Source organism: Varroa jacobsoni, unplaced genomic scaffold (assembly GCF_002532875.2).
Source record: "Varroa jacobsoni isolate VJ856 unplaced genomic scaffold, vjacob_1.0 scaffold_734, whole genome shotgun sequence".
Taxonomy (NCBI): domain Eukaryota; kingdom Metazoa; phylum Arthropoda; class Arachnida; order Mesostigmata; family Varroidae; genus Varroa; species Varroa jacobsoni.
The window spans coordinates 177,493-199,947 of NW_019213636.1; the positions used below are offsets into that span (position 1 = coordinate 177,493).

The 22,455-nt window shown below is 43.0% G+C and overlaps 1 protein-coding gene across 2 annotated transcripts in view; it reads left to right on the forward strand.

The window, feature by feature from the left end:
• The window catches only part of RhoGAP54D (Rho GTPase activating protein at 54D), a 46,537-nt gene that overhangs the window by 15,159 nt on the left and 8,923 nt on the right, over nt 1-22,455 (forward strand). Inside the window, exons 2-6 of one of the 2 annotated variants that reach the window (XM_022837922.2) lie at nt 4,112-4,189; nt 7,873-8,082; nt 10,929-11,152; nt 20,776-20,934; nt 21,375-21,413. In XM_022837922.2, coding sequence (XP_022693657.1) covers nt 4,112-4,189; nt 7,873-8,082; nt 10,929-11,152; nt 20,776-20,934; nt 21,375-21,413 — 710 coding nt within the window. The remainder of the gene's footprint in view (nt 1-4,111; nt 4,190-7,872; nt 8,083-10,928; nt 11,153-20,775; nt 20,935-21,374; nt 21,414-22,455) is intronic. The other variant, XM_022837923.2, reaches the window with a different exon arrangement.

A 22,455-nucleotide genomic window follows, 5' to 3' on the forward strand; every position in this document is an offset into this window, starting at 1 on the left:
ATTTGTTCATCTTGCCAAAATTCGTCACAGCCCTCGCAAGAGTCATCGGATAACGCCTGTGCCTTGGAATGCCAATAGCCTTTTCATCATCCTCATGACAGCGGGTGGCAGGACAGAAGCTGTTGTTGAAACGCGATTTTTATCAAAGTCTCGAAGCAAAATTTTGCCCGCTTATTTTAGGTAAACGGTTTACATTGCGCATCTTCTACTTCTGTGGGATATTGAACAAGTTGCGAAGACCAGCAATTCGCATGGTTCGCTCAGTTAAATAGCTACAATCCGTTCCTTTAACAGTTTGCAGCATGGTCATATACCTCAGGCTATGAACTACAGACAATAAGCCGCTTCGGGCTGTTTGCTACGACCCGATTCAAGTAACTCTCCGCTATGCAAGAAGAGCTGAGAACGAACCATCTGACATTACAGTAGATACACGAACATCCCAGAGTCGAAATTAAGTTGACTAGCCTTTGCAAGAGTCAGGATCGGAAAAAAATTAACAGACGAAACGAGATGCCCCACTAGCGAGATTCAGGGCGCTGCTCGTCGAGCCTGAGAGTCGCCTCGCCCATACAGGTAATAGCAGTGGTATTCCAGATGCTATGCATTTTTTTGGGTTATAAAATCACTCTGGCCCTGATCATATGGTGCGCCACCAGACATCGATGTTCTAAGGTGATTTAAACTGTGAGCGAAAGTGAGCGAGCACTCCTAGACTTGGAGAAATCAGTTTAGGCAATGCAGTTGTGATGCCTTAAACGATACCCTCAAAAAGATACTCGAAGACGACCAATGGAAGGAAAATGAATTCTTCCTGCAAAAACGATATCACTGAGAATAAGATTTATAGCCTTTGCTCTATTCTGAAAGAGTTTGCTTCCATCGGTTGGGTAGCTTTATCGGCAGAGACAAAAGACAACTGTATACCTATGACAAGGTGCGTCTATTCATTTAACGTAGGAACGTCAGGAAAATTCCGTTACAATTATGTTTTTTGGACGTATTTATGCTAATCTTAGTGATGGGAATAAATGTTTGCGATGGCCAGCCATGTTTGAGCGGTATAAACTGTTATTTTCTCAGTGGCTAGTCTTGGTTACTGTGTCCCGTCATCTTGTTTTGGCTCTTTGTCGTCTCTTCTAGCACCAAATAGCAACACCTGTATGTACTGCTGCTATTACTGCGGCTGCTGTAACGATCAGTAGCAGTAGTACTTCGGCAAAAACCACGGGTTATTTACGGCCGTACCTGTCAGGGATGACATTATTTACTGGTCAAGCTTGTTTTCCTATCAGCGCAGAGACCCCTTAGCTAATATAATGTAGTTGTTTACTGATTGTAATGGAGTCCTGCGAGCAAAACCACTTTTTCATCTTGACGTCGAATCACCCCTAGATACGAGTCTCCTGCAACTAGAGGCTGTTCTTACACGCGTGGTCGCGCTGCCCGCAGCGACTTTGATCAAGCTACCTGATCAATAGATCTTCGAGGCTGACACCTCGAAATAATGATAGAGTTTCTTGTATGGTGTGCAAGAGGCGCAGCAATATCAGGTAGCAACAGTAGGCGCAGACAGTCATGCAGGTGCTCTGGCTAAGGCGAATCGTTAGCAGTTGGATTGATTTATCTAAACTAGGCAACATATAATTCCGGTCCTATCGAACAATGCTGACCTGCCATTCGTTTATGGCGTATGTGGCAGTATGTGCTCTGGTTCCAACGGTGATAACAATAACAGAAAAAGACAAATGCAATACTCAATTTGAGTTACAGTCAACCTTAATTGACCTCTCTAGGATAAGCCGATATCTGATAGTCAGTTTTAAATGACATAGGTAACGGAAGCAGCCAGTCGAAAAACCTTGAAGATGCTGAACGATACAATATGCTATCAGCGTTCGGATGCTGTTAGCGTCTAACTGTAATCTATGGTACAGACGGCACGGGAATGATGATTCAGTACGAATACATAAAACATACTATATGTAACGAAGCAGGACAATTATTGGTGTTTTCGTTGACATGCGTTTATCCTTTTCTCGACTTTTTCTATTTTTCATTTGCTGCAGCCAGCGGGGAGAATATGAAGTATAATCATTTGAAAACATAGCACATCGAAGGTGTATGTTAGGGGTCAGTTTCTCATGACTTGTTGAGTCCTGCTCTGATTTCGATTTCCCCATAGCCTCCTCGATTTACTTGGTAACGATTAGCTGGAATGACTATGAGTGGGAAACATGTATCGGTACGCTGCGCATTCCATGATTTAGTCGTTGCCATTGCTTACTAGCATAAACATATAGTTATATTGGATCAGCTACTGCATACGGGTATCGCTATGAAAGATCGCTCCGAGCCAAGAGCCGCTCTGATGGGACCTCATTGCAGAAAAGATCCGGGACAAAAAGACGTTTTCATCTAGGCGATAATGGCCACGTCCGTTCCGATTAGATGATTTAAGTTCCTTCCGTTTGCGGAGGCGGAAGACCCATCATTAAGGGGCGGACGCTTCGATATGTGCCTACGTCACATTACTGGCTCATGACGTTATTTCCTTTAGTTGTTTCTTTCCTTCCGCACGTACCTCACACAGATTAATAACCTGTGATTGTTAAAAATGTTAATTATCTGCGTAAAGTTTTATCGATGCCTCACAGAAACCAAGGCCCTCTAGGCTAAGAGCAGCGAGCGCGTTGCGGACACTTTCATTGACAATAAGGTGAAGCGTTGTGCACCGGATGAGGGTCAGCGGAACTGCCGTTAGGACACCTGGCAATTGTCAGGACTCTAGAGTTACAACGCCGGCAACAGTAGTAACAGCATCTTGGGCCGTGACACCTGTCGAACGATGGTTGTACAAGAAGCGACGGGGAGCCGTCTAGCGATTTGACGCTAGTTTTTCTCGTTTGCGCGCGGCTTTAATTGGAGCGATCAAGGGCAAAAGTGGCTCAGCCATTCGAAAGTATGAACACATGGGACGCCCGCTGACGATAGTTTCCTTCAGTGACATTAGTGTTATAAACCTTTGATTTAGATATTTAAAAACGACCACTCGTGTTTGTTAATGCTACACGTATATAAATGAGACGCTATTGTAGCGTACAGGTAATTTGTCTGTGTGTCATTTAGTGGAAGCCTAAAAACGTGTCTGCAGTATATCTCGTCAGCGATATTCCTCTATGGACAACTTACGGTCATATATATATATATATATATATATATATATATATATATATATATATATACACATATATATATACACACACACACACACACACACACACAGGGAATATGTATCGCCTGTTCCTATACAACGTTCCTTTAGAGTCTCATCCAGTGTTGGTTGACATGGCGTTCACCCATTAACTTAGCGTTATTTGTCGTATTGTCTGTACCAACAATACCTTCAAACAAATCATTCGTGGGCAGTGGCCTCATCACGCCAGTGGCAGCTGAATTGTGCGGGTTCAGGATTATATTACTGCTGATTTCTCTGATCGTTTGGTTTTATTATTGTTACGATTACAGTCTAGTTTTAATGGGGCAGGACCCCAGTGGGGGCCAATTTGATTTCTTCTGGCCAAACTTTGTTTTCTGCAACGTCTGCTGTCTTCAACCCTGCTGGTCTTCTCACGACGAGTATTCGGGCATAATAATAATCCTATCCGTTGAGATGATCCTATATGCAGCGGACTGTATAGAGGCTCTTTGATATTTGAACGTCCAAGAAAGGTTGTCCGTTAAATTCTGGTGATGTTGTTATGTTTAAAGCCGTTGTTTTGTTCGTATAGTATCAAAAAAGAGATGTTTAACGTAGATACATTTGTCGTAGACTTATAAGTCTAGGGGGTAGGGTATGAAGAAGAGTCTAGGAAACGACCACTTAATCTCTAGCTCAGTTTTGCGTTTTAGGAAAATGTTTTTATGCTTTAGTTTGAAAACAACATATCATAGGTAGTATTGTTTTTGATAATGTTTATAATTGTCCCAATATATATATATATATATATATGTAGTTTTTTGGAAATCGAATAAATACAATTTGTGTTTTTCTGCACGCACCAAAGCCTTTCAAATTTAATCTATATTATATATGACTGTCGTATTGCAGTTGCCTGGGGATCCCCGTTAACAACTGAAGGAATCGCTCAAGTATCGCAGCTAATAGACTACCTCATGATTGACCAAAGTAAGTATTATGAATTTATAAAGAACGTCACAAGCGTACATTTACCTTCGTATTTTAATAAGTCCAATTTAAGAAGGCATTTGACTGCATCTTTTTCGGTAAAATCCTATACGAGATTCGAGATTATTATATACATTTCAACAATCTACAACGGTATTTTGTGTGAATCTTCTACTCTTTTTCTTGCGTCCTTCTATTCAACACTACTGCAACCATTTTGGTTGTCCAGCTTGTAGCTTACAAACATGGTTGATATATTACAAACATGTGCCAATGTTAGTTTTTTCACTTGCTGGGTCGTTTTTACAGAGCAAGCAACGTTATTTGCCAACGAAAGGCCAATGGGAAAAATTTTCCCAAGAGTTCCGCTTCCGTATTGTCGCCAGGTTCTTTTTGGCCATCACTCGCTCGTGGCGCTTTCCCGTCGGCTGGAGCGGAGATTTTACCGTGGGGTCACCATGACACTCTACGCTTTTCGTCGCTCAAAATGGTCGAACCACAAGTTTTTCAGCTGAAGAAAGACGCTTTGCTCTATGGATGTTGCTGCAAAAAAAAAGTCATACTTTAACAGGGACGGAGAAGAGCTAATGACTATTCGCCCGACTAGAAACAGTGACGAAGGATAATTCTGTAAACGAAAACCATCTCTAAGTCAGACATGGTGTTAGGTGAGCCCCTAAAACGAATCTCGTAGCTCCGATGCTGAGACACCTCTCAGATCTGAGCGTTTATATGTGGCCAAAAAGTCTGTGCGTTATTTTTGTCTTGGCGGATGCCCTCACCGTAAGCCGCTGTTTCGTACTGTATGTGAGAACTGTTTCGATCTAGAGTGATTTACGTGATCAAATCGTGAATCCAGGAAGATTGAGAGGCCTGCCAGATAGCGAGCGAACTGTTGAAGTACGCATAACTCGCTGTGTTAAAATAATTTTACGTTTAGACGGACGTACGCTGATGATTACTTTTTTCCCTTAAATTCCCATGTGTTCGACAAAATGTCTGATTGCGCCATCAATCTAACTAGTTTCCTAGAATTCTTCAACCCCAAAAATAAGATCGTGTAAGAATTATGGTATATAATAAAGTCCCAAGTAGCATTCCAAGTTTACTCATCACGACTAGACACAATAAAGGTTAACAATTAAGATGACATTCGTGATATTTCCGAATACTGTTCATTCTAATCACCATGAAGTTCCCATGAAGCGTAGCAATTTCGTGAGCGGAGCTGTAGAGTCGCTCTGAAACCGTAGACTTATGCAACGGAAGGCTCAAACAGGCAGAATAGCGAAAGAAGGGGGCAGAAAGATGGGTTTGTGATATACCCATTCTATTTCATGGCCCATCGGCTGCCTTTGGCCTAAATCTCTTGCCAGTGTTCTCCCAGTCGATCCGGCAGCATCACCTGGTGGGATTTCGTTACTCTCGCTACATTCGAAAGTGTCGCAGGCTACAACAACAACAACAGCAGCAGCAGCAGCAGCAGCAGAAGTATTCTAGTAGCAGTGGCAGCAAGTTCTCAATATTAACTTTTCTGCTGGTGCTTACGCTGTACCCCGCCTCTTTTGTTGTTTTTGCTTGGGGAAGTAGCCGCCTATCGTCACAGTATCACTATTACTCCAGGGGGCCTGGCAGTGGTCAATCGCACCGTTGTGTCACCGTCTATCAGTTCGAAGAGCTTGGTCATTCGTGCGGGTAAAAAATGGGGACTCGACTTAGCGCCATCCATAGGAATAAGCTTCACTGGCGGCCATGGATTATGCCTTTTATCCAGTGCTATTGGTACTAATTCATGGATACGGCTTCCGAAGAGATAAAGCAAAAGCTCATCGATGTCGACTGTACAAGGGGCAGCGGACATCAGCAGTGTCGTCGTGATATCTCCTGCTTGATCGGCTAGTCAGGTCGGCCAATCCACCGTCGATGCACAGCATAGGTCGTACACCCAGTTGTAGTTAGTGCAATCGCGTTTCTCATACGAGGCGTTTTTGAAACTGGGGTGAATTCTCGTGAAAAGCGCAAAACCGTCGTCTACATTCGTGTAGCCAGCGTCCGTAATCGTTCCATGTGGGCTAGCGTGGACGTACACTCCCGCTGACCAGTATAGTAGGAAAAGACGGTACTTAGGGGGAAAGGCAACAAATGTGCAACTGCTCGGGCAGGCGTTGGTTTTCTTAGGGATCATTAACTGCCGTTGTCCACGGTGTTACTGCTCTGATTGTATTTGGGCCTAATCGATACCTATGCTGTGCGATCCGGATATAGTCATTTGTATGTTGTCACGGGGTGATACGTGCTTTGAGGAAGCAGAGCATGTTGCTTCGCAAAGCCTGTATTTTAGAATGAATAATAGGAAAGAGAAGCTGTGTGTGTGTGTGTGTGTGTGTGTTCACAGTGGTCATACTTGAGCGTGTCAATCGGTCCACGATCGGCATTGGCCATTGCGAATAAAAATTATATATTATAGTACATTGTGTATTTGTCTTTCGCAGCGTGCACTTTAAATCATTTACCACAAATGGGTATAGCATAGCTCAGTTGTTTAATTGGGTATGAGACTTCTCTCAGCTGTTACATTATCTCACCCTTCATGGCCGTCGCATATCGCCGAAGCGAAAGACGAGTCTGGCTGAGTCATTCTGGTTATTTACTCGCGTTGACCAATGAAAATGCTCTCAACGAATTTTTATGGGGAACGATTAAGCTAAGTGAGTAATTCACGTGGGCTCTTTCTGATGATGAGCTGATGAAAAATGATAAAAGCTTTTGTTACGAAGTCAAAAAATGCCATTATCTAGTTCGCTGCTATTTTCCCCATTTTGGCCATCGGTGAAGTTGCCGTTGCTGAAAGCTATTTACTTTTGTCAAACTTACTGTTTTTTTATTGCATCCCCTGCATCTCGGACTCTTTCTCTTTTTGATGGCCGATGATCAGATGTCGTTATCGGAAGGCGCATACTGGCTCGTGTCCAAGCACAAAAAGTCTGAACCCGTTGTGACGGATCAATGATGCCTTGCCTTTGCGCCCGCTTGAAGCGAAGTCTTCCCACATGTCACAAGTATAGCGGAATATCAACCCCTAGCAGCTGCTTGCTACGGTAGGATGATGAAGTAGTGAGCACTGCACTTACGGTTTCAGAGCCGATCATGCTGGGACCATCGTTATCGGAAATCTGCAATGTGTTGAAGAGCACTCAGCAGTGCTATAACAATACTTATGTGAAGAAAATGTTTCGATGATGTTCAATGCCTTTTTGAAGTCCCTTGAATCTATCAGATTAAATCACATAGGCGTGGCCCCAAGGTAGATATAGCTGTGCACCAATCGCTGCCGCAGCAGTCGTATAATGTAACACGGTAAAAACTGAATGCAGATCTGTATTTTTTCTGTTTTTTTTGTTTTTTTTTTTATGATATTTGCTTAAAGTGTCTATTGCTTGACCGTTGAGGTTTTTACGTGTAAATACTTGAACAGTCTGTGGTTCAAAATGATTCACTTGACGACAAGCTCTGGTTCTGTTTCATTGAAACAAACAGCTTTGAAAGCATCCCCTTTATCGGTACTATAGTACATCGTAGAGGGGTGCATTGACTGTTTTTTTTAGTCGATTAAGCCGGAAGACTAACGCTTATGAAAAATTCCAATAAGTTATGTACGATGTTTTCTAACTGTGTGATTTCAGACTGTCAAGAAGAAGGTCTGTTTCGAAAAACGGGTAGCGTAATACGTCAAGCAGAACTGCGTGCACTTTTGTGTGCTGGAGAAATTGTCGATCTACATCAGGGTGAATTCAGCGTCCACGATTGTGCATCCGTCTTAAAAAGTTACCTGCACGAAATGGAAGAGCCTCTTCTAACTCAAGCTCTCTTCCAGCCGTTCATGAAAGTCGTCGGTGGGTACAAGGCATGTCTTCATCTGCATGTGTATAGATCTATCGAAATGACCGGATACTCGATTCTTTACTCGCCGTTCCGAGACAATGTACTATAATCGCCTGAGTAACTTTCATATGAAGGCACTACTAAATACTCCGGCAGTCGAATAGACAAACATAACAAAAGCTGTTATATACAGTTACCCCTCCGTACCAGAATCATAGAATCACTATAACGTGAAATTCTGCTCCAGTTCGCCACTTCTATTTTATTGTGCGATGATAAAAAACGTGGACTGTTTTTGCTTCTTCGCCAAAGCCGTACGCTCACCTTTAGTAACAGATCTACAAGATCAGTCAGATTAATTTACTATCAGAAATGATATTTACAGATTTCTTTATACAACCAACAGAGTAGACGGTCCCTTTACGCCATGGGTCCTACCAGACCGTTCTCCTACTCGGTCGTTCGACATGTTTCATTGATGTTACGTTTAGCCGATAGTATCACTAATCATTATCCTCTGGCGATTGTTCTCACACGAGCTGTGTTCAACGACAGTGAAGTATGTAACTTTCGATGCTCATCGTTTTAGCCTGGTAAAGCGTGGCGCAGGTGTGAAATCTCTGTCATTATAGACCCGCCCCATAGTACCTAATGGAGGGTCCCGCACCTAATGGCGATAAACACGCGATTAGCAACCAGAACGGTCTGTGACGACGGGTTCGACCAGTGTTGAGTGCAGACTGTAAGATAAAATGGTGATGAAATGATTTTGGCGAGGTTGAAATTATCGACGTCGTCATCGATAGAATAGGATAGCAAAGCGACAAAAGGAGTCAATTTGATCGGTTGCATCCGAGAGAGGTGGGCAGTACCCGAAGATCGCTGCGGTATCGTTACACAGAATGCTGGGCTTTATGTGCATGTGTTAGAGTCCCACGACAGCGGACATCGAGAAGGGAGCATTTACCTGCTCTAGATTAATCTTCTGATAAAAGTAACACTTATGAGCATAGTTCCGATAAACACGTTGTAAAATCCGATCGAAAAGGATAAACCATTTTTTTGTGCATTTCATTTTTAAATGCATACAAAACTTCAACGATGCCCTGTCTCCGTGATAACGTGGCTGTTTTTTTGCCAGTTTAGTATACCTTATAGATGATGATTAATGAAGAGTCACTCGTTCCGAAACACATATTGCTAACGATATTAGAAGCCAACAACCTGAAGGGATCATCACTAGTTTTCGAAATGAATCACACTGAGAATTAATCCATTGCTCCATAACTTCGACTTCACGCGAGGCAGTATCGTGCTGATATTTTGATAACATGCGTTCTTAAGGGTTTCCTATGGATGTAGTCAATATGGTAGCCCGTGAATGTGATCTTCGTCATCCATTGACCATCTGATAGCGCGCAACTGTTCGTTTTCTGTCGTTGTTTCTATTCGATTTCTACTCCTTCCAGCTATGGTCCGTGTTACTAGTTAGGGTTATTATTGGTATTGCCATCGTCATCATTGCTGCAGTCATTATTAGGTTTATTATCGGGCCGCCTCTCACTGTGACCGACAGTTTCGCCTGATAAAGCAAATGTATCATTAGACATCGAAGTTGCTCGCACGAGTCCCCGAGTACCGTTTAACATCTGTTGTGGACATGCGAATCGAGCCTATTTAGTCCTGTACCGGTGGCGGGCGGAATCGAACCGTTCGAGTACTTCTTTGCTCGAGTCTTAGCATCAAAGGCTGCTAACTCGATAGAAGTAGTACTAACGCCGTCATTACAGCTGGAATCGCTGATGGTTACTTAAAGTCGATCCGATGCCAAAGCAGCGGCCGTAATAGAAGAAACAAAGCGAGCCAGACCTTACAGTAACACCGAGACGAGCTATTTACCGTCGTCCCGCTCTCGGCCATATACGGCCGCTATTTTCGGGACAAGCGCTGCAGAAGCTGCTGCTTCTGTTCCTGAGGCTGCCACCATCATTATGGATATTCGGTCCACCCTAAGATGAAGAGCGATGCAGATCAACGACAGGAGAGAACTTCAGCCTACATCGAAGGCGGGCCGTAAGCTCGCAAAGAAAGAAGCCACACCGATACTATGGACCTTCAGCTTCATGAATCGACACAGCAAGTTAAGCTGTAGGAACACTTACAGGCAGGAACCAAACTGTGAGCAGACGTGCGACAAGCGAACACATGTTTGAACTTCCCAATCGCCCGCTGCTGTGTCTTCGAGTCGGTCTATGTCTCGTCGTACGGGCGTCGCTCGTACTTCTGGCTCGTGCTGCTGTCTAATGGATGTAAGCTATAGATTTCATCGACATCGACATCGACAGCCAGACGTGCAGGTCGCTAGCTATTCTGCGTAGAAAAGAAAGCAGCATTCATAGACACTCTGGCCATTTTCGTGCAACTGTAAACACGGCCAGACGTCCGTACTAGTGCCTACGTAGTCTGAGTCTGACGCAGCCAGTATTAATAATAATATTAGAAGTAATAGGTAGAGGCGGCAATATGGCGCATCAAGCTTTGCGCTGTCGTACCCCCTGCCAATCTCAATGTTCTTAACTGAAGCATTGCGACACGTAGCACGTCTACAAGAACAGTAAGCACACTTCAATAGTTATATTCACACGATTTGGATTCGCTATCGTTAATATTGGCCATAAACTATCGGCGTGTAGAATGATTACGTTCTAGTCATAATCATATATTCTGATGGCAAGTGAAGAATATTCGTGACGTTCGGTAACGGGTACATTTGTATGGTGGACCAACCAGTGGGTCCTATAGGTTCGTTTTAATGGATCAATATGTGTTCATTTATGTGTACCTGTGCAACTTACAGAACTGGCCCGGCAGCAAACGTTGCCATCGATTTTGGAGGAAGTGACTCGTAAACGAATAAAATGTATTCAACTTCTATTTCAATTGTTACCGCTATACAATTATCACCTGTTGAAGCCCCTACTTCAACTTTTGTCGAAGGTTGCAAGCAACAAGGATTCGACGCGGATGGACGCTACGTGCTTAGCGAAACTCTTCGCTCCTGTCATAATGTGCCCGAAAACGGTAAGTGTGCCTTCATCATTCTGTATGTGAATGTGCTAAATGTTATGCTAATTTTGTAATGCTATGATTTTATTGTTGTATACCCTTAAGAAAACTATTGATATTTAGACATAACTACTGACGTATACTGTGATCTATATTGCTTAATCCGTAATTATAGACGCGATATACCGTAAGATTGCCATAGAGATACGCTGTTTTCATCTGAAACCTACATATGAGTTTTAATTATTTGCTTTCCCTGGACCGTTATACATTTTCGACGCAGAGAAATACGCACAGGAAACGATGAATCTAAAAAAACTGCGTTTCCGTCGCCGTCAAATACACACAATCGTATACCGTTGTCCATCGCCGATTCTGCGAAGACGCTATGACCAACCATCTATCTACATGGCGTTTGCTATTGGGAACAACGATGAGTGTGCGTCCGAGCCAGTATGAACGATAAACCCAGCGTACACAAGCAGAAAACCGTTCAACGCGCGTTTGTAGTTGTGACGGCATTTCGTTGACGGGATCGGTTACTATGGCAGCGTCGGCAGATGCGCCTATTGGTGCATCCTGCGACGCTGACACCACAAAAGATCTCTCTCGCTCTTTTTATCCTTATCAATATTTCTTTCGAGAGATGAGCAGTGCTGGAGAGCAACAATTCACCACTAGCACAGCACAAAACTGCCCATATACGCCTAGCCCAGCTGGACTTAATCCAGGTTCTCTCCATAAGCAGAGCCTCCACATGAGAAACGTGGATATATCAGCCCGATCTAAAGCTCATGGGGCATAGACTCTTTTCGAGCCGCTGTCGGCAAACAGTACCAGATGAACAATACCAGACGGGCAATGGTATGAATGTGGCAGGCATAGGCGCACACATCATCTGAATTGGTGGGCAGGGGAAGCTGTTCGCTCGAGTTGTAAAAACAAGTTTTCGAAGAAGGGGGAACAAAAAAACGGCGGTTTCGAAGAGGGTAATATGGGCTAACGGATGATCGAGCTGATAAAGCGAGTGGAGGCCACGCTTGCGATAAGCATTTTTCAACTCTTCAATTTTAAGTCGTCAAACAATAGGTAGTGCTATAGAAATCATCCATTTTGGACAGGTCAACCATCAGATTAGTACTATTATATTGTAGCTTAGCCGTTACAATTATAAGCGTATAATGACTTGAAGCTTCGTAAATGTCAACCTCGATGGATAAAGGCGTAATCCATGGATGAAAGTTCGGCCAATTAGAACAGCTGGCGAGATAGTATTCTATATACAGTTTTAACCTAGCTTTATCACAGACGTTTTTCGATTCTAGCTATGACAGCGAACAACGCGTATAATTTTATCGTATGATGTATATTTATGGCAAAAGCTCAAGCTTTCTTTTAGAGTTACGAAAACCGGCAGTGGTTTAAGTGAAAGGAGGAGTAGTCTGAACTACCTTGTGATCGTTTAAGCCACCGAAATATTTTGTATTAGGTGTTTGATTACTTATGGCCTCGGCAGTGGAAACTTTACGTTCTTGCGACAAACTACAGGGTTGTAATTCGTATCAGCTGGTGTTACTGGTCGGCGTTTTTTGATGTGTTTACCAGAGATCACGTTCACAGTTGTTTCCGATTTATAGTTCCCCTTATATTGAGCTTTAGCTCTAGAAGGGAACCGTGCCGTAGGTTTGAGAGATTCCTGTGTTCGTTTAATGGGTAACGTGTTTGCCTGATCTTGGAGACACGTTGTGGTCTAGGTTCGAACCCGGCCGTAGACAAACATACTTCGTTTCGTGTTGGGAGCCAGCCGCCTGCCTGATGGAACGCTCAACGGTGATACCGAACGTAAAATTGCTTCGAGTTTTAGAGCCAGAGGCTTGAGAGATTTACCGGAAATAAAAAAGCTTGTCCTACTCGGAGCCTGTATGCAGCCAAGTCCACGTAAGCAAAGCACATGTTGAGCAGATGTGTCACTCAATGCGATATGCCCATAGACTTCGAGAATTTTGCTGTAGCTACATGCTCACATCGGGGGTGGAGATGTGGACTCCTGTTAAGCAGTTGCTATTCGCAGCAAACTGGCTGTTCAAGCTAGCAAAAAGTCACGTGATATTTTGAGATGACGACGCAAAACGACGTAAAGGACAAATACCACTGAACACGGATCTGTCACGGATATTTGTCGTCAGCAGAGCCGCGATGACAGCAACTTCGAAGGGGGCCGTCCAGTATATTTCTAAATGTACAAACGTTGTTTTAGAAACCGTTCACCTAAACAACACAGGTACTGCTGCAGAAGGTCTTTCAAATAACAGAGTTTCGTCGAACGCCCAGACAAGGCTAAACGTCACTTAAAATGGAGAATTCTTTTAGGAGACTGGAAATTTTCACTTTGTCTATTACGTGTTCAATTTAGACATTTAACCGACTGATAGAGCTGCGTTACCTTATATAGAATTGCGTCATAAGTGGCATTTTGTACATAGTGCACGATCTCTGACCATTTTTCGCTCAAGCCGACTCTGCTTTTCCTGTCAACTTAAGGACCGATTGCTCAGCTCCTTTTAGGACGAGATGGAATGTCAATATACTAGCCTGTTGGGCCCAAACGGGTGGTTACCGGGTATGGCACAGTTCGGAATAAACGGTCATGGGGTTGTTACGACTCCGCACGAATCACTTGTGATCACTTATTTTGGCCACCCGTAAATTAAGGAAGTGGTTTACATGTTCTTCCTTTTTATCGGTATGTTAGTCGCGTGCTGTGTATAGCCAGCTGGAAAAAATACCTGACGATAGTCCGCGACGCATCCAGCCTCGGACTTCTTGGTAGTTTTATGATCTAAAAACGTTTTTCGCGTACTAACCAGTATTAACACTGTTCGAATATATATATATATATAAGCCAGTTTTGCGCGTACGTTCACCCTATAACAGAGCAAGATTCATCTACGAAGTTCAAGGCAAAGTGTAGAAGTGCATTCGGTATGTTTCGATATGGTACAACAAAATATGGTTTTATATATCTGTGAAGCACCAAGGTCTAGTAAGTCACGTGTCATTTTAAACATAATTATTAGTGCTTTTGGCCTATTAGATTAATAATGAGAAGAATATCATTCGGTTGTTGCGAATAGTTTCGTCGTTTATTTCGTTGACTGTTATGGTGCTACACACAAAAACATATTTCAACATATCACCTATAAAATGACAACGACTCTCAAAAAAACCGAAATGGATTTATCATCAAATAACAATAGTGTAAGTATACTGTTCTCTTCTATGTATCCACACACACAAGACCACACCAACAAGAGGTGCATAGAGCAAAGACAATTTAAGTTTTGCACGTGAAGTTTTCAGAGCGGAATTGGCAACGTACTCAATGTTAACGTTCAGGCAAAGTCCAACTCAGTCTGTTGTAAACTGTTTATATTACGGGCTTAGAAGAGGTGGCTTCACATGATGTACTTCCCTTCAGCAGTCACGTTCCTGATTGAAGCTACAAAACGGGTCAAGAGTTTTACGGGTTTGCTAGCTATCGACTGAAGCAGCGATTATTTAAGCAGAAGAATTTAACTACTTCAAAAATGTACATTTTAATTTTCTTTTTTCACACAAACAAAAAGCGTCTTTATTGTCAGGCCAAAATTCGTCAACTCGCAACGTTCTGCATCATGTCACCGAACCGCGTTCAAGGGTACATTGTCTTCTGTAAACTATTACTCCTGCGGTTGCCGGTTCGAACGCTTTGCCGATTAAAACTAAAAGCCAACTCGTACTTCTTGTAAGAGCTAACTGGCTCCTGCTATCGCATCTGCTCAGCTTCGTGGCTCCTTTGAAAGTCGGCTGCTTTCTTCACTATGTACTTTATTGTCGTAAAGAAACTTCTCCGCAGGTCTGGAGTCCTGCGGGTAGTGCAAAGGCTTTATGCATGTCTCGTTGTGTGAACCTGTGTGTATGACGTGGTCTGTTCGTCATTATTAAGCATGCACGTGAAGGACGAATAGCAGAATCGTCTATATTATTGGCGCGAAAATAGGTTTTTTTTGCAAACTGTTTTGTGCAAATGCCATCTAAATCTATGCGTTCCCCTCTTGCAGAGGCCAGATCTTTTCGCCCTGTTTAAGTTGGATTTTTCAAAAGCTAGCCTCGAATCGATTGCGGACTGCGATACGGTGTGGTGGTTAAAATTTTCGTTGTGGGTAGGTACCGTTTTAAGTAGTGCAAGTGACCAAAAAGTCCCTCCGAAACAGAAGTAGTGACGGTGAACCTGGCGAACAAGTCAAGTCGCCTGGATTCAGTTCTGCGTGAAAGGACGCCAGATGCCTTCTGTTAAATGCCGCCAGCTCTAACATGCACGCTCACCCACAGGAGCTAAGCTGCGGGAAGCCACCGGTGCCCGTGCAGCGGATTGTTGCGCGGGAGGACTTGACCCTCATGGTTTTTCTGTGGAATAATTCTGGTGCTAAACATCCCGATTCTGCATGGGAAGCTTGGTACCTAATTGAACCTAGCAGTTTTTAATGACGAGCCTAGATAGTATTTAGCAGGCTTTGATGCTAGGTGTATTGTATCATTATTTATATCGGCCAAAGCGTTCATAAGTGAACGATAACGCTTTTTGTTATGCGGGATTTAAGTTGATTGTTTCTCTAGCTGAAGAATGAACGTAGTATGATTAGTATTTAAGAATAGGACGCTACAGAAAAATAATATACTTTTAATTGGCTGTGAAATAAAATGATTGCATTATAGGTAGCCCCTATCATAATTGATTATATATATTTTCCAGTCACCTTCAGCCTTTTGAAAAGATGCAGTACTTTTTCTTCTTAAGGCAAGAAAAGTTCTAGATTTATCTACCCATATTGCAGTGTAGATATACTAATCTGTATGGTACCCTAAAAATAACGTTCAAACGACGAGGAAGCTATCCTTATCTAGACAGACTTTTCCTTATATTCATAAGGTTCAAAAGTAAGAGAGCTCTATGATGCATTGGAGGCGAATTCCTTGCGAGAATGACATCGCTCAAAGATCCCTTTATCATAGAACTAGAAGCCTATGATAAGGTGTACTTCGGCTTGAACCGTCAAGCTAAACTTAGAGCGAAATTTTTGTTGGCCTCGAAGGGCTTTGCTGGCACCAACTAATGCATCTTTTTGTGTAAGAAAAGCCTTCAGCTGTTATGGGTTGGTTTTATTTATTATTCTGAGCTAGAATGGACCCGTTAGGATGAAGAGGCAGCGACGCTGATGGCATATGGTGGCTCCGAGACGACTATAGCGATCAACTACAAACAGCCCTAAGAAAGATCCTTACATACAAACTCTCCGTACAAAGAAGACACACGAAGGCATTTCCTTCGCACCCTAACAACGACTCGTCCACACTTCAGAAGAACCTGCGGAGGCGATTATCTGCAGCAGCAACAGCAGAATTCACCAGCTTCCATCTCCGTCCGTAGCTTTTGAGTCGACGGACACAGAGTATTCTACCGAAAAATGGTCTTATAATGGACGTGATATTCGACGATCTATCGAAGCTATCGGGCATATTCTGACGAAGCGAATATGTTATCATATTGAAACTGATGTTGTTGCTAGGGCTACTTGCCTTGCTTTCACTAACAGAAAAAAGGTGATATGAAGCATCAGCCGAGGAAAGGTTGTGAAGGTGGCGGGACATACGATTACCGGAGATTTGAGGTTTCTTGACCTTGTAGCGGCACATGCTTATTCGCCTATGTCACTGTAGCTCTCGGGCGCCTGCCGACGTCCCATTTTGATTTAAAGGCCCGCCAAACGTCAGACGAACAGGCCTAGCAGCAGACGCGCCCAGACTGCGGGCCCCATAACAGTTTCCTTGGACGGATGTCATCAAACTTAGCCTGTACTGTACGAAAGATATCTATTCATCTAAAAGTAGAAAAATCTAGGCGCGTGGATATTTCAGGTTGGCTTGGTGTGAAATGATCAGGTAAGCTCGTCTGGACAGGTTGTAAGTCAAAACGATACTTAACAATTCCATAAAGTCCATATGTTCCATACTTAAAGTCCATATGTAGTTATCGGAACAGGCCAGCTTTTTCATTCTTCTGAGAACAGGTAGATCGATTCATGTAATGAGCATAGAAGAATTAACAACGGATTGCCTTTAATATCTTTCTTAGGACGGGTTCGTAAGCTATGTCTGTGGAATGGCCGATGTAAACTATAGGAACTTTCGATCGGCCAAGCTAAAGCTCGATCTGTTCAAGAGAAAATATAGGCAATACGCTATTGGTCATGTAAATACGAGTTATGCAAACGACACAATCGTGAGGATGACGCAATAACATTTCTGTGTAATATCTACAGATATGCTCTATGGCAAAGTGTAGTTGTTGACCAGGCTTTACTTGTTTGCCTGTACGAGGAGATATCGCTACCAAAAATTTACACAGCGAACTATTCCCATTCTTCTTTTTTTTTTTTGCTGGCGAAAGCTGATATTTCAAATCTGCTGAGCTTCTTTGCTAGACGATGGGTACCTTCGGGTGATGATCCTGTCGAATTCATTAGAAAATCTCGGGCCGTTGGTGATTGCTAATAAAAATAATACACTGTAGAAAGTAACTGTGGTAATAAATCGGTTCCAGTTTCCTAAGCGTGCCCTACGAGCATACTCATCGGTAAGTCGGGGTCAATGACGACTTAGTGGTTTTTCTCGCGTGTCTGCTTTTCGCCGTTTCTCATCAACCATCAATTGACGAATGCACTCAACTATGCAAAGGATTTCTTTCTCTGTCTGAGTTAAACATTTCTATCGCTATTTTCCTATGATTTTTGACAAGGCCAAAGTCCTACGAAAAGTTACAGCGATGGCTTTTCGAAGCTGACCGTCGCGGCGGATACGGTGCTAACTAGATATTTTTATCGTCTACTCGAAACAGTGGGTTAGAACCTCAAACAATACATATTGAATCGAAGTTGAGTGAGCAACGAGCTCCGCACTCGGTCCTGATTGCCTAATAAGGCCATCCTAGCGGACTACATTAACGTGGTATAGCGATTCTAGCTGCTCTATGTGCTAATCTTGAGATATAACTTCGCTGCTGCATGCGAGGAATCAGAAGATCTGGCCTGCTATGAGACTTGAAACGTGCAAATCCCCAAACTGTTACGGAGGTATTGATCGTGATTTCAACTAAAAAAAGCATAAGCTTTGCCTGCCACGAGTAAAGAATATATTAATCGTCAGGCGTAATGTGAGTAACGACATTTTGTGTATCTAAATACACATTTCTATGTAGTGCTCAGCATGCCTGCAATCTTCTGAATAGCTAGTTGTCTGTCAATTTTGATTGGTCTCATATGCAGACCCAGTTGCCTTCTCAGCTTTCCTGCTTCCATATGGCTGACAACAACAGTCAAGCTTGATTAACGCCCCGATCACGTTAGGCGGTTAAGAGTGGAAATAATGTAACGGTTCAGAGTGGAAGCTTCCATCAGGTTAGGTATCATATACGGCCTACACGTGTAGCTATACGCCTGCCCTCTTTGTCTGTTTTCACTAGTTAGGGAAAAGGAAACTCCCAGCCGCCGGACTTGAGGACGGAACGCTAGCTCGTTAAAGCACTCAGAACAAACAAATAACAGTCTCATAATCATCACTCTGAATAGATGGTGATGAGCAGATACATATGAAATACAAACAATTCAATTAGGTGCAAGAACCTCATGCGGATTCGTGCACAAGCTAATGTATATTCCATAGAGATGTATACGTGCGAAAACAGCCGTATGCAGTGATGATATAAATTCTGATCCGCTTGTTCAACCGGAAAAACGCAGAGTCATATGAGCCAATGAAAGTTTACTGACAAGTTTATTAAGAGACGGAACTCAGCTTGGCCTGGAGCAAAAGTACTAAAGCAGTAAAGATCGCTTGTGTATTTCGTTTTTACCTTGACGCTTACTGAGGACTCCGACAAGTGGGGAACTAAAAAATTGTAAGCGTTTGCCTGTATCTCTCTCAATGATAGTTGCAAAAAGGGACGACACCTGTACGGTTACCAACGAGGTTGTCCTTAATGTAACGACCAAGTAAATAACGGGTGTGATCTTTAGTAAATTGTTAAATCCGGCAGTAAATTGTTTATATTACAACATTTTAATCTGAATGAAATTTCTATTTTTGCTTATTTAGCTATCCGCGGCGTAACATTTTCTATTCTAAAACCTTCAACAGCTTCTTGAAAAGCTATAGGTATAGTTTAAAATATGGTTAGGTTAGCTAGGTTACTTATACACCTGTTGTGTCTTCGTCGCAATCTTTAACCTACTAATGTACGTTAGATCGAATTACTTCTGTATGTCTTAATTCAACAAACTTGGTAAGAACGTTGACCTGAAGCTTACAAGTAGGGTAACACGTACGTCTGGTTCCACATCTGCGTAACATTCATTCACAAGAAAGGTCCACTGCAGTGTGTCGCTTAGCGAGTTCGCTATGGCGATATTACACCTCTTCTTTACTGCAGGTACACATTAGATATGTCCACGACGTTCAACGCCGGTATCGAAGCAGCACTGTCACTTCACATGATCACGCGATGGGGCCTACATAGTCCTCACACCGTAGCGCCAAAATGATGGCGTCCATCATTGACCAACCGGCCGATAACATAGCCTTCAGTGGCAAGCGAGTTTCTGGCGTGACCTGTTACAATAAATGAGCATTTGGAATATAGACATGCTCACAAATGTTGACTAGGTAATGTGGTATCTAGCAGTCATATGCGTTTGGGGCAGCCTGTGTCCGTGAACTTCGAGTATGGCTCAGCGAGGGTCTGACTAGAATATCTGAGAAGAGAAAAATACCTACTCTTAGATGCAGTTCCTGAGATAGCAGTCCTGCAAGTGGACGTTATTCGCTAGAGAGATCTGCGGAGAAAATATTGCTTCTCGATATACCCTCAGACGGTGGTGTCGCTTATTCCTTTATGGTTGACGATTAGGTCGTAACTTGTATATCATCACTGTGTATTATACATAGTCTGAGGAGCTTGACTACTATTATATAGTTAGTGTGGTCATAGAAGTTCTACAAGGATATTCCAGCGCGTTCCTTGTGCTTCATAAATCGCCATGGGCAAATCGAAGTAGATAGGAAGCCTAGCTACGAACTGGGTTAGCTAAGAGCATTACGGTAACAGCTACCCGGTTTTGAAAACTTGACATATTTTCAAGTGCATAGGTAAAAGTTATTACGAAAATAGATGACAATCCATTATCACACCGATGTCAGTTGTGAAAGCTTTGAACGAACATTGTTTTCACTACGTGAGGATTATTCAAACGAAAAGTGCGATGTGTTTATTTGAAATAGAAATTAAGGTAACTGAGAAAGATCCTAGAGAGGATTAGTCAATCCTTGTTCCATACCTACGGGCTAGGTGGTACGTGCATCGTGTCATGGCTGTTAACGATTTTTGTCAGGGATGACCGATTTCATCGTGCGCACGTGCAGTATTTGGCGACGATTTCCATTGGCTAATGTGAAAATCGCCTGACTTCGGTGTGAATTTGAAAATTGCAACTTATCGAATTTTTAAACGCGCATTAATGAATTTTTCCTCCGATTTGATTCCCTAGATGACACCTGAGGAATTCTTCACACGGGTACAGCATCCCGCCGTGGAGTTGTTGAGCTTCATCATCGAACAGGAACCCGTATTGTTCAAGCTGCCAGACGAGCTCGTTCAAGACGTTATCGCATTCATCAAGAACGAGCAGGACGAACATGATCACGGGGTAAGTCTGAAAGAGTTTAACTTCAGTGTCTACTATTGAAGTGTGCGTTTCGTGATTCTAAATGTTTAACATACGGTAGTACTGCAGATGTATTGAACAGGTTTTTATATTACCTAGTCTTATATAAAGCACTCGTCGGTTAGCATTTATTTTAACATTCTTTTTTAAAGTTTCCTGTCATCCACTGCTGCCGATTCGCCCGGCAAAGGCAGCGGCTAGAATCATGGCCCAAAATCATAACTTCTAAACTCTCCTATACAGTCTTAAAGTAATACACAAGCGCTCTACCAAGTCGGAATCATCAGTTTGTGCACAAACACAAAATAATCAAAAAGGCAGTTATGAATAAGTGTTTTTTTAGAATAAATTCAATGCGATATCTAAGGTCTTTCGTTTCGCTGCAGAATGGCTGAAACGGAATATACTTTATGCAATTGCAGGCATCAGGTTGTGTGTTGAAGGCCATTTACCAATTCGGGGTAAGACAGAATTGTCATCTACGCCGTATACTGAATAGTATTTGCATCCGATTCTGAGCGTTTGTGAACATTGTAAGCTGGTTTTAATAAGAACTCTACGTTGTACTGGGTGGCATTATTCGCGAACGGTAGCAGCACCAGACGAACAGCATACCTTTGTAGTCAGTCGGAGTGGATAACAAAATGTCTAATGCCTGATCCTCTTCAGCGGTTTGTTAAGCTTCCCCTGGAGTTGCTACTATCATCAGAAGCCACACGCACATTGGCGGGCATAGGACAGATCTCCGAGGAAACAAAGCTACAAAATGAGTCAATTCGGTGAGCTCACTGGCTACAGCGGCGGTGACCAGCTGAACTGGAGTGAATGCTTGGCTTAAGCGGGTAGATAGCCCAAACGATGATCACGTTCGCTCAGCTCTTGCCAGTAGTCCGCAGGTCCTATACAGGCTCGCCGAACAATCGAGCAACAGGCTGTGGCGGGGACACCCTCAAATGAACAACATACATCAGGACATCTGCCCACACCACAGCACAGGGCGACATTCACCTGGACGGTGGCTTAGGCAACACTAACACGAGCCTATCTTTGACACCCAGTAGGACGAAGCAGTCGCCTACAACCTAGCATATTCTCAATAGGCTGTTTAAACTGGGAGGCGCCTATCCTAAACTCAAACTTCAGCGACTATTTTTTTTCGGACCCTAATAACCACCAAGACCTCTGGTGGTCGCGTACAACGCATACGTCGTGCTTTTACATTGTCACAGCGTTTATATATGCGCAGATTTTTAGTGCTATCATAGTTATGGCGGCGACCGTTAGCGTAGGCTGCCTAACATCAGTGTCTTTGCCCCAACACTCTGTAACGCGGGGACGAGGTCAACATAAATCCCAAGAGTCGATGCAGGTGATGACATTAGGTGTAGTGACGCCTGGCCTTGATGTGGAATAATTGTAAGTATCTAACGTGTGCAAAATGTGTCGTAGAACGAAGACAACAGAGTTGTTATTATTAGAGTAAAGAAGCGCTGCAGGGGTTGA